This window comes from Pestalotiopsis fici (genome assembly GCF_000516985.1).
Source record: "Pestalotiopsis fici W106-1 unplaced genomic scaffold PFICI_Scf_10, whole genome shotgun sequence".
NCBI classification, from domain to species: domain Eukaryota; kingdom Fungi; phylum Ascomycota; class Sordariomycetes; order Amphisphaeriales; family Sporocadaceae; genus Pestalotiopsis; species Pestalotiopsis fici.
In genome coordinates, this window is record NW_006917100.1 from 1,834,660 (window position 1) to 1,847,079 (window position 12,420).

Genomic DNA, 12,420 nt, shown 5'->3' on the forward strand with positions numbered 1-12,420 from the left:
ACTCTGACAGTGCGGGCGTTGAAAAAAACAGGGTTGGAGCATTCCCCGGGCGCCCGGCATTGCATCCTGGATTCCAACTTAGCGGGGTGGATGCGGCAACTTCAGCAACTTTCACTTAGTGCCGTCTTCCCTTTTCAGCTTTCGTGCATATGAGTATGACTCGGGTGAAGAACAAACGAGAATGTAGCGTATGGAGGTGTATATGATATAGTTTCTTTGTTCCAGACCTGCTCGAAACCATTCATCTTGCAAATGCTGGCTCGTGGTTGGATCTCCGAGACGTGCAGCTACAGAAAGAGTGGTCACATCAAGGTGCTTCCCAGAATAACAACACCATTGATATATCTCATGCACCTTGACTGTTTCTACTCTTGCAAATCTGAGTTGGATACATACCTCCGCCACTGGCTTCTTTCCATTGACACGCGTGAAACAACGTTTGAAGCGTTGCATATCACACTAAAATTCAAAAAACCTCCCGGAACGATCCCTAGCTTCCATATTTTTCAGCAAAAGCAACCAGCCGCTGGCGGCGTCCCCTGGCTACCACATGCAGACTGCAGTAGCCGGAGACTGGCTACGTAGTACTATGACTAGGAAGACTACATACCTCCTGCTACTGTAGACTCTGCTACATTTGGCAAAGGTCATCTTCTCTGACCTTAAGCCCTCCCTCCTTTGGCTACCTCAATCCATGACGAGCACACAAAACAGCCCCCAAATTTGCCCGTCACTTTTTTCTTGCGTCGTAGCACCAGCGGCAGCCTGGCAGCCTGGCAGCCTGAATGACCTAGGTCATACCGTAATGTAGGAACGCCCTGTAGTGGCTAGCTGACTAGGGCTGCATTGCGTACTGCATGTACGAAGTACATTTCCATTTCCCTTCTGGGAGTGTGGGAGGTCTGAGAGGGTTGGAGGGTCAATACCGTAATCATGGGAAAAGGGAGCCCTCGGCATGTTCGGACGCCTTGTTAATCACCGGTGATTTCTATTCAGCGAGATCCCCAAAATCCCCCAATTCCCTCCCTCGGATTTGGAAGACAACGGCTGGGAGGTAAACTCTGACGTGTGGGGAAACCCGGGCAAGGTGCTTGGCAATGACAGGCTTTGGGATGGCGTCCAATTGCAGAAGCTGCTCGGTTGAAGCCGGAATCGCGATCCCAGCGGCGAGCACGGTGACTTTTTCCCTGGAGAGTGGATGTGATGTACACCTATGGAGCATCATCATGAGCATCACCACTTTTTTTTCTTTGCTACTTTACCATATTACGCGCATGAGAGAATTTACGTGCAATTGGCTCCGAGCCCATCGCTACAAAATAAAAAGCAAACCTGCTGACATGCATCGCCAACGTGATTGATATGCATGAACATAGCTGTAATGATTAGAAAAAGCAGGATGACTTCCCTGAATAGGATACGCGAATCATTTAGAATGATAGATCGCAATCTGATAAATTCATGCGGGCAAGGATGAAAATCTCTGCCACTGTGGTGGAAAACTGGGAGTGAGCATCTGACCACTTTGGCGATCGAGAGTCCCACAGTGTTAAAAGAAAATGCCCACCAAATGGCCTGTGGGCAGTGCGGTCCTCACAGCTCAGTGGGCACTTGCATACGTACATGAGTAAACCGCCTCACAAGGCCTCAGTCAGGGCCCTGAAGGGTCTTTCTTCAGGTTGAGCTCTTGGTTAGTATCACCGTCCAGTGTGCCATAACAGGTCTCGAACATTCCCTCATGCTTGCTTCAGACACGCGGCGACCAGTGCGTAGGTACCTCACTATAGTAGATAGCGCACAAAATCATAAGCCGTCACGAAACTTGTCGAAACCATAAGAGAAATTCGACAGCGCTATGGAGAGCTGTAATCTGTAGCTGTCGCGTGCAATTAAGCCCGCTATCCTGCGGGTTTGTCGTTCCCGCTTGACTAGATCTGGCGGTGCTAGATTTGCACATCACTTGTACGCTTCCCCAAAACGCTCATCTCGTTCCCGTCAGCACTCTTCTGTACACAGAACTAATGCAATGAATGACATATTCCATTATGATACTGCATAGTTGGTTTTCCCGGTCCTGCATGGCCTGTGCCAGGCCCAGGAGCGTAGATGCAGTAATAAACCCTACATGAAAATAAGCTCGCAGAGAATAAGCTCGCGTGCGCAATTCTACGAAAATGGACCGCGTTCTGATCTGCGCTAGAGCTGGGGGTTAGCGATTCTGGCGGCCTTGAAATTGCTCCGCTTACTTTTTCTTCATTGCCTCCAAAAAGTTGGCTCGTGTTGCCAAAAATGTCCGAGTTGGTCCCATTGATTCAGCGACTCGGGCAGTCGGAGAGTCGGGGCCGGCTTTTGTGCGCCCGAGTCGCCTCGGGGTTTGGACTTTAGCACTTCGGCTCCGTCGAGGGTTTGCCTCATTCTCTGAACACGTTTCCTTTTTGTTATCAGATCTGTCAAATGTATCATCAAGGGCATTCATATTGCACTCGTCATCAATTTAGCACTGTGGTTAGGAAGAAACCAGGATGTGTCCCTTACACAGGCCTGATTTCTCATTACAGCCATCGTTACAAGGTGCCATCTTCATATCCTCCACACCATAGACGTAAAGTGTATCTGATTTATGTTGGGGCAAAATTGCTGATCCAACATCTAAGCTTGCTCTTGATGACGACAAGACAATCGCGCAAAATGTCCTTGGAACCTTGTTACCCATGTAGCTGATTTGGCTTGTCTCTGAATAAACCCTCATGATATAGTCAACTCAACAGCCGTTGCATTGCTATATTACCATTGTAACCGAGTGACACTCATTTCTTGGCAAAGAAGGACATGATACTTCCCTGGCCCTTTGCGCCACCTTTCTTGCCCTTTGCAGCAGGAGCAGGCTTCTCGGTCTTTTCAACTTTTGTTTTGAGTGGCGGGGGAGCCTCGTCTTCTGAGAATGACTCCCAAGCTAGCTCTTGAGACGTAACTGTAATACTAGATTAGAGATTTCCACAATGCATGTCATGGTATACACCAACTTACTCAGGTAACCTTGATCGTCCATCTTCGTAACCTTTTTCGAGACTCTCCTCTTGCCGCGCTTTCGGCCGTTGCCCGTGCTCGAGACAACTTCACTCGGACCCTCATCGGCTTTAGGCGCAGGCTCGGCCGGTATCTCTTCCATCTCCTCCTCCTCGGGCTCTTCTGCCGGAGTTTCGGCTTTAGGCTCAATCTCCTCGTCGCTTTCTTCCATCATCTTCCGAAGTTCATTCTGCCGGCTCTTTCTGGCTTGAGCGGCTACTGGATCAGGCTTGACGTCGGGCATTTCAGAATCGTCTTCACCTTCGTCAGATAGCGCCGGGCTGGGGGTGTCAATCACCGATGGTGTATTCGAGGTCGTTCTAGGGGCAGGCTTCTTGGGCTTTGCCGCTGCCTTGGCAAACATTTGACCGATGCCCCCCGAGGAGCCCTGACGCTTTAGAGCGGGAGCAGCCGCAGCTTTCTTCGCAGCAGTAGCCACAGGACCCTTCATCTCCTTGGTTGGTGCTGTCTTCAATGTCTTGGGCTCTTCCTTGACTGCGGGCTGGGACTCTTGCTTGACTTGTGCTTTAGGCTCGGCCTTGACAATTGGCACAGCTGGTGCTGCTTTGGGCATTCCGCCCTTGCGCTCTCTCTTCCGAACACCAGGATTGGCAATCATCCCGTAAACATTGCCCGAGCCAGTCGAGTCCTCCTCGAGCGTCATTCTTGCTACAGTCTGAGCCGTGTCGACCAATAATTGCAAGTCCTTGAGGGGGTGAGGGGCTAGACTGTATACATGTATGGACGTGACTTCTTCATATTGCTGCAAAGCCTCTGTTCTTATCGTCAAGATTACTTCCGAGTGTCCATCTAGTCGTGGAAGACCTACCTTGCAGTTTCTCCTCCCGCACCAGGGTCATGGTGTTTGAAGAGACATCAGTCTCGTTCTCAGACTGAGAATCAGTCATTTCTACATCGCCATTTGCCTCGACTTGCTTCTTTCGAGTCCCGTACACCAGATAAGTTGCGTGGAGGGTGTCTGGACGCTTGTCATTTTGCCACTTGTGAAACTCATATAGCATTCTGAGACTCGTTAGCAGTATGCTGCCAGTTGGGCGATTTATTTTTACTCACTCTTTGGCAGTGTTGACATGGACTTTTAATGCGCGACTCAAAAGTCGATATGTGACCTGGATGTACAACGTTAGCCGACATTGTATTCAGGTGCAGTTGGGACAGACGAACGAGCTTGTCCTCCGTTAGGATTTGCTGGGCCAAGTATTTCCTATAGTCATCCATCTTGAACAATTCTGGCAGAAGAGGTTGGCGGATGTCTCATGAATAAAAAGTGTCGATCAACTACTTCCAGACGGTATCATGTACAAATCGTGCTTTTGATAGAGAGAACGCGTCCCGAGCAACCAGGGGTTCGCGTTCTCACGTGGGCGCGGTGGAAGTTGCAACGGCATGTCCCAATTCTGCAGGGACGTTTTTGGCCGGTTCCCCTTGCCAACACAAGTTCGGACGCTGCAAAGACATTCAATTAGATAGTGGGGCAAGTGCGCCCGCGGTTTAATTGGCAGTCGCGTCCCAATGCACCAGACAAAGACAAAGCGTGCCTGCAAAGTGATGATCTCACAGAAGCCCTGGCGCAAGACGGAACTTCCTTTGTATTCTGACTACGACTTGCGAGACGAGTCCCCTCATCACTTCAAGAAAGGAACAACGGGTGGCTTTATAACCTTCTTTGTCTAATTTAGTCAAGAACCAAACCCAAACTCTCCAATCTCGCATACATTGCGCCCGCCATAGACCTCTTCCATCTTGGGCAATACGCCCGCCCAAAACTGCCCAGCTCAGCGAAAATGAACGATCATGACTCGATCGAAGTCGCCGACTCTACCGACTGGTTAACCACTCCAATCCCAGGCCTCGCTGCCGTCGAATCTGCACTGCGGTGCCAAGTCTGCAAAGACTTTTTCAAGACACCCATGCTCACATCTTGCTGCCACACCTTTTGCTCGGGATGCATACGTCGCGCCCTGTCCAACGACGGCAAGTGCCCGCTCTGCCGTGCAAATGAGCAAGAGATTAAGTTGCGCAACAACTGGTCCATGGAAGAGGTGGTTGGCTCTTTCTTCAAGGCCAGGCCAGCTGTTATCGGTTTTGCCAACAAGCCACCCGTATCTGTCGTGGAGAGTATAGAGATACCCAAGCGAAGATTGGACAATGGTATTGTGGAGGAAGAGTCTAGGGAGCCGAAGCGCTTGCGGAGCTCAGCAAGATTGAGTGCGACGAGGGGCGCCCAAGCCACTTCGGAGATGGCAAGGCAAGAAGCAGAAATATTCGCTTCAGAGCAGCAAGAGAAGGAGTATGATGATGGCTTGGTCGCGTGCCCCATATGCCTGACACGGATGAAGGAGGCCCAAGTCGATAGACATCTCGACAGTTCGTGCCCGGGGTCGCCTCAAACGGAATCCCAACGTCGGCCGACCTCGAAAGATCACTCGGTTCTCATGAATGGCTATTCATCAATAATCCAAGAAGCTTCGTCAAAGAAGCGCCCTGACCGGTTACCAGCGATCAATTACTCTATGCTCAAGGAGCCGCAGCTTCGAAAAAAGCTGGGTGAACTTGGAATTTCCACCATGGGAGATCGCAAAATGTTGGAAAAGAGACATCGTGAATGGACCACAATATGGAACGCCAACTGCGATGCACTACAGCCTCGGAGGAAAGCCGAGCTGTTACAAGATCTCAACGCTTGGGAAAACACACTCGGAAGCCGAGCTCCTACGTCTTCCCGGTCCATTAGTTTGGGTGCCCAGATAAAAGATAAAGACTTTGACCAGCAGGCTTGGTCAACAAAGCACGATTCGTCATTCAAGGACCTCATTGCCAATGCAAGGAAAAACATTGCCAAGAGCACACCGGACAGAAAATTGGCAGAAGAGTCAAATCAGCCATCATCTTCTAAATCAGCGGAGATGCCATCAGAAGTGCCTGTACCATCGCAAAGCAACGTCCGGCCGAAACTTACTACAAATGAGGATGTACGGCCAAATAGAGAGGGCCAGGTGGAAAAAACATTAGCTTTCAATAGGTAGCACAACGGCCCGGCCAAATGCAAGAATAATGAACCAAAATCCGCGCCATCAATGAATGTGTCTTGTTGGCGTGCTTCTAAAAGCCATGACTAGGCTGTCAAGACTTCATGCGTTCCGCGACAAACATGCTAAAAACGAATTGACTGCGCTCCCAGAACTCCAAAAAGCAGTGCCTCTAATTGTGTACATATCAAATCATTCCGCATGGACCTTTGAAGGCTGCTCATCAATAGACATGTCCTCCAATTCCGAAGCTGTCATCGTCACCGGAGTAGCAGCATCTTTCTCAGCAATCTTGACCGCCTCTGCTGGTTCACCAACAGGGCCCAACTTGTCGAGCTGGGCCAATAGTTTCCGTGTCTCTTCCGCTTGCTTGTCCTCCTCGGCCTTCTTCCTCTTCTTCTCGGCCTCTTCCTCCTTTTTGCGTTCTTCCGCCAGCATAGCCTCGAACTCTTCGTCCACTTCTGCTTCGTCCACAGTGGCAACAGGGCCAGCTTCAGCAATGATATTGCCAACCTCGTCTACTTCGCCCATTTGCTCGCGTAGCGCGTCGAATACCGAATCAACCTTGTCGGCTCCACCCACTTGCTTGTTGAGACTCTTGAGCGCCGAGGTGCTCGTTTGCATGACCTTGACCAGTTGTACATTGTCGGAAGCTTCCTGGATCTTGGAAGACACCTCCTCGAGCTGGTTCAGTGTTGCGTATCTTCTTGTCAGGTTCGTTTCGGCAAGTTTCCGCGACTTCAGAGCCGCCCGGGCCGAGACTGTGTTCTTCTTTTTGACGGCTTCGTGTGCAGTAATATTGAGGTCCTCAATTCTCTTATTCAGGATTTCGGCCTGTTTCGTCAGATCCTCAATGAGCTCCTTGAGATTTGCAATGGCGCGGTCCTCTTCTGTGATTGTGGCATCCTCTGTTTCCGAGGAACGAATCTTGATAATGTCGCCATCCGCTGCCAAAATTTCCTTGTCCCTTACGAGGAACTTGATCAAGACCTCAAAGTCGGCCTCTGACAATGTCTGACCATCTAGCAGCCCGCTCTCAAAGGTCTTCTTGAAGTGTGTCCTCGAAAACGTCCGTTCAAACCTAGTCGACCGATTGCACGCCGCCTTGTCAAAGGACTTGGCTCCGTTCTCCAGATTTGATACCACCACGAACTGACCCTTGGGCATCTTGCCATCCGCGCCGGGCGCGCCAACGAGTCCTACTTGTCGCAGACCCCATTTGGCCACGTTCCAGCCAAGGGAACCCCAGCTCTTGTAGTAGATGCTTTCCCGACTGTTCATAAATTGCTTGCGTGGGAGCATCTCCCCGTTGGCCACGGCCTCTGCAAGAACGGCGCCAAGGGCGAGCGGCTGCCCTAGCTGTTTAGTTTCTAGGGCTCGGAGCAGTGAGTCGTCCAGCTCAAGTGTGAAATGGGAGCGCTGTGCCGACCGCGAGGGCGTACGGCCTGATAGCAACGCAGACGACAGCCCCCGCTTCCACGCCGCAACGTTGGCGGCGTAGCCATCGGGATTTAGTGTTCGTTGGGGTGTGAAATCCGAGTAGAGGGCGGGCAGTCGAGCTCTGCGGGCGGATTATTAGCAGCCATGGCAGGGGACTGAGAGGAAATCGGATCTGTAAGAGAAGGACTCACTTGCGAAAGTCGCTTTCATTTTGAATGAGATAATCTAGAAGCTCGCCCATCGTGAATTTGCTCTTGGACGAGGAATGCAGATGTTTCGTTACTTTTTTCTAGTGCCCTTCACTTAGCGGGCGGGATGTTCTCTTGTGGTAGCAACGCCGCAGTAAAAGGAAGAACCGATCAAAGCGGTTAATAAAGACAAGGGCAAATATTACGACACTGGAGTTACACCTGGTTCATCTCATCGCTGGGAGTGTATCCATGTACAATACACCACAAGATGTGATGCATCATGGAGTAAAAGGACGGTAAAGGCACAATATCCATGTCACAAGCGCGTCCGTTGAGCTTATCGGCGCGACGTCACTGCAGGAGGCTCCATTTGGTTAGGGGTCTCTCAACCCCCCATCAAGCGCTAAAATGTAGGTATGATCCTTATCTCAAAAGCCTGGATCATCTTAGGCACCTGTCTAGGTATGTACTTATCTGAGGCTTCGAGATAAGTACCTACATATGTAGGTAGTCTGTCTACCTCAGGCACGGCAAACACCAACGATACATACAGAGTATCTGATGCACCTCAATGCCGGAAGCCCGCCACTAATTGACGGCCTCAACTTCCGGGGAGGGCCCACTGGTCGCCGTTTGCACGCAAAACACCCACGGCTTTTGGCATGCGCCTAATCCACTGTTGAACTCTGCCTCTCCTCAATTGATGATTCACAAAATGATCAACAGACTCACTCGACCTAACGGGAATGTTCAGGCTCCGTAACAATATATGACCGTGAGCATCTTCAAATTCGGGGGACAGGACTGTCGGCCTTGGCAGCCAAATCTAGTATGGGAGAACGGCACCAGGTATTCATCGTATACTATTGTGCAGATGATACTGTTACACAAAGTGACAGAAGTCTCTGTAGTTCCGCTAAAGTCTATCATCTAATAAGCATGGCACTGTCAGTTGACGGCCATTGTTCTATAGAAATTTGAAGCGGTCATATCGAGGAGAGCATTTCATAGTTAAACCTTATATTGCAGTCTCCGACTTGTAGCCTTGTGGGAACACCTTAGTTATTGGATGCTGAAGCTATGGAGCATACATAGTTCTTGAGCATAGTCACTGAGCGAGCTTCCTGTCCCTTCCACAAATTTCTCTTTATTCAATGAACAGGCTTTCCTTTTTTGAGACAGATCTTGCAGTCGACCCGTTTGATTATTGCGCACTTTCAATCACACAGCGCTAGCCCTACAACAAGTCAACCTCGCTTTCTACTCATTTATTTGTTGAGGAAAAGTGCTACTCTATTCTCACAATCATCACCATCTCCAGAGAGAGACACGCTCACAGAGCCGGTACTGCCCAATGTCGCTTCGCGAGAATCTCGAGAAGCCTTTGGTCATCGAACCCAAGGCTGGGCACACCCATACAGTTATCTTCCTGCACAGATACCCCGTGGACACCAGAGATGAGGACCTCTCTACCAAGGTTCTTTCAAGCAAGAAGCCCGGATGGTTCATGACCCTACACGACAAGTTTCCCACCGTCCGATGGGTTTTCCCACACCCAAAGCTGCACTCCAAGACGCAGAAGGGTCAGCCCCGTTACTATGAGGACTTGAGTCCCTCTGATGTAGCTAAACTTGGGCTACTAGACAATGGAGTTCCCTACATCACCCAGATTATCCTGCACGAGGCACGCTACGTTGGCGCTCTGGACAAGGTCATTATTGGTGGCCAGGGGGAAACTGCAGTAGCTGCTCATGCTGCAATCAATCGCTTCCCAGAGATCCCTTTTGCAGCCAGGAACGACGCCGCGGCTACAGAAGCTTTTATCCGCCAAACCTTTCCCGGTAATTGGACTGGAGCATCCGATTTCAAGCTTGCCGGCTTTGTTGGCATGCATGCCATCGACGATGAAGGAAGCCAAGATCAGCGCACCTCTCTGCTGGTCTCCAAGTGGCCAAACGATAAGACCATCAAGGACAACCTGATTCTGAATACCCCCCACAAATTCATTCACGGCGGGACCAAGGTTGATCATGAGCCTGGCGACGGAGCTCGAATCCAGCAGTTCTCCGACTTTCTTGCAAGCCTCGGCGTTTTCTACAAGGGGATGGAGATGGAGACGCAAACCTTGACCCTCTCTGCTGAGCCGGAGAAGGTCGTTCCTCGATTCACCAAGGCCAATGAACCGACTACAGAGGACATCGCCAAGGCTCAGAAGGAGCGTGAGATTGCTGAACGCGAAAAGTATCTGGCCCAAGTCAAGAAGCAGAAGCGCGAGGCAGAGGCAGTCAGAGAACGCACGCTGAAGAGAATCGAGGACGACAAGATTGAGCGCAGACTGCGACAGCAGCGCGAGAGGGCAAAGCTTTTCCCGACCGGAGACGAAGGAATATTGCCAGATGAATGCCAGGAGACTGGCCCTTGGAGACGTGGCGCCCACAATGATCGATACGGTAGATCTTCCCAGAGCAGATCTCCCAGTTTTGATGGCGATTACGATGAACAACCGAGAAAATGGCATCATGGCAGTGGTCGGGTCTTGGGAGGCGAACCTGTAAAGACTAAGCCAGAGAGAGAGGAGGCAGAGAGTCCCACAATCAAGGATGAGCACTAATGTAGTTATTGGAGTGGTCTTGGATTCATCCCTTTCTTGCGAGTTATCCTCCAGAGATTTTGCCATGTCATCACAACAACAGATTGGACTTTACATAAGCGAATCCATAGCATTTCTGAAAGCATCAGGACTTTCCATTTTCAATAAAAGCTTTTCGAGCGCTTCAAGTCTATTTTTGAAAACATACTTGCTAGAATGAATATGTCTGACGCTGGAATATCATGTGAAAGCCCTGAGCCAAATTACTTGCTAGAAGGGATATTGGTGCAAATAATTCTTCTTGGCACAATTACGCTCGAACGTCACCATAATGAACGATAATGAACCATTCCAAAAAGTATCATAAGCAAGTGGAATAGCGTCTGTCTGGACGATTGTTTGCTGTCACCAGATCGAGAAGAGGTTGACCCTGGAAAGACAGTATTTGTCAGCTCACATAATCCATACTGTATTTTTTTCACACAGGTTCGTTGGCGTAAGATGAAAAAAAGTTTATCAAATTTCTCTACTCGAAATGAAAGCTTTCTGCATGACCGATGGTGTAAAGTCTATCTCATGGCACCTTTTGGAAGCAAACACGATGAAACAAATACAACTGGCTATGGATATTCCCTCAATACAATGATAATGCCCCATCGCCCAATCTCACTTGAGATCGAATCCGCGCTCCTTGAGGACGTCGTTCCACACATGCCGCCCACTCAGTGACTCGACAGTCGCAACCCTCTTGGCGCTGCGCTCGCTCCAAGCTGGTATGCCTTCTCGCTTTTGACCAGCATTGAAAGACGCGATGGCGTCATCATAATGAGTAATTTGCGCATCCTGCTTCTCCCGATCGGCGACCCATGTTTCGCGATGCAAGACCTCGGCAACGGGGAGCCGCGGCTTGACCGAAGCCGGGTTCGCTGGGTCCGGGACGCCCACGGACAGCCCAAAGAGAGCAATGACACGGCCCGGCAGCCCCAGCAGATCGGCCATGGCCCGGGGCTGGTTGCGCACGGCTCCGACGTAGCAGATGCCCAGGCCGAGGGACTCGGCGGCGACGCTCACGTTTTGCGCGGCCAGCGCCGCGTCAATGGACGCCATGAGGAACATCTCCGTGTACTCGAGGCCGGTGCCAGCGTGGCCGTGGCGCTCCGATACGCGCGTCAGCCGGCCGAGGTCTGCGCAAAAGACGAGAAATAGCGGCGCCGCCCGGATAAACTCCTGATCGGCGCTCAGTGTCGCGGCTTGAGCCTTGCGCTCCGCGTCTTGGACGGCCACGACGCTCCAGGTCTGCAGGTTGGATGACGTGGCCGCGCTCTGGCCCGCCGCCACCAGCACCTCCAGCGTCCCCGGGGCCAAGCTCTGAGGCAGAAAGTTCCGCACGGAGCGGTGTTGCAGCAGCGTCTCCAGGGTGGGGTTGGCTGATGCTGATCCCGTGCCGTTCTCCGATGGAGACCCGTAGCGGGCCTCGAGTAGACTGGAAATGGCTGTCATGGCTGGACGTGACGGACAATTTGACAATTTGTAAAATAAAAAAAAAAATCCCCCGAGTTGAAGAGAAAAGAAGGGCGCTTGAGTGAATGCAGATTATAACCAACGTGAAAAGGGATCGAATCTAGGAACTCATGTCAAGTAATACTCCGAACATAGATAGGCCGGCTTCGGAATCGATTCCGACTTGATAAACCCAATCGCGTCATTTTCAGTATAGATTGTACGGTCAGCAACCCAGCTGCTCCCCACCTGGGTTTTCTATTCCTGTTTATGGCAGCACACCAACCGGTCCATTCCTGGGGAGAATCGTGAAAATATCTCACCATTCGTTGGTGTTACTGAGAATAATCTATTTACGTACTTATGTTGTGCTCTTTTCGGGCATTCCGTCACAAACTACAACATTGCGGTACATTATCTATATTATTGACTGAAAATAGAGAAGTCCTGGTGATTACGTGCGTCGGTGTACAGTGCTCGCCTATGCTTTCGTTTACGAAGAGCGTCAATACGGAGAGTTTCGCCATCAAGTCCCAGCTCAACAGGCTTTTGCAGGTGGTACAGATCTATGCCTGTAGGACAT

General features: G+C 50.7%; 5 protein-coding genes across 5 annotated transcripts; 2 read left to right on the forward strand and 3 right to left on the reverse strand.

The window, feature by feature from the left end:
- Positions 1-2,807: 2,807 nt before the first annotated feature.
- PFICI_12787 (uncharacterized protein) lies at positions 2,808-4,305 on the reverse strand (the record flags this gene model as incomplete). Its single annotated transcript, XM_007841368.1, has 5 exons — positions 2,808-2,971; positions 3,028-3,840; positions 3,896-4,089; positions 4,141-4,196; positions 4,252-4,305. 5 exons carry the CDS (start codon positions 4,303-4,305, stop codon positions 2,808-2,810), a joined length of 1,281 nt encoding a protein of 426 aa, XP_007839559.1.
- A 566-nt stretch (positions 4,306-4,871) lies between these two features.
- PFICI_12788 (uncharacterized protein) lies at positions 4,872-6,113 on the forward strand (the record flags this gene model as incomplete). Its single annotated transcript, XM_007841369.1, has 1 exon — positions 4,872-6,113. One exon carries the CDS (start codon positions 4,872-4,874, stop codon positions 6,111-6,113), a length of 1,242 nt encoding a protein of 413 aa, XP_007839560.1.
- Positions 6,114-6,308: 195 nt separating this feature from the next.
- On the reverse strand, positions 6,309-7,797 carry PFICI_12789 (uncharacterized protein; the record flags this gene model as incomplete). Its single annotated transcript, XM_007841370.1, has 2 exons — positions 6,309-7,677; positions 7,748-7,797. 2 exons carry the CDS (start codon positions 7,795-7,797, stop codon positions 6,309-6,311), a joined length of 1,419 nt encoding a protein of 472 aa, XP_007839561.1.
- Positions 7,798-9,101: 1,304 nt separating this feature from the next.
- PFICI_12790 (uncharacterized protein) lies at positions 9,102-10,358 on the forward strand (the record flags this gene model as incomplete). Its single annotated transcript, XM_007841371.1, has 1 exon — positions 9,102-10,358. The coding sequence occupies one exon, from the start codon at positions 9,102-9,104 to the stop codon at positions 10,356-10,358; it is 1,257 nt and encodes a 418-aa protein (XP_007839562.1).
- Positions 10,359-11,003: 645 nt separating this feature from the next.
- On the reverse strand, positions 11,004-11,837 carry PFICI_12791 (uncharacterized protein; the record flags this gene model as incomplete). The annotated part of the gene is made up of 1 exon (XM_007841372.1): positions 11,004-11,837. The coding sequence occupies one exon, from the start codon at positions 11,835-11,837 to the stop codon at positions 11,004-11,006; it is 834 nt and encodes a 277-aa protein (XP_007839563.1).
- Between the last annotated feature and the right edge of the window lie 583 nt (positions 11,838-12,420).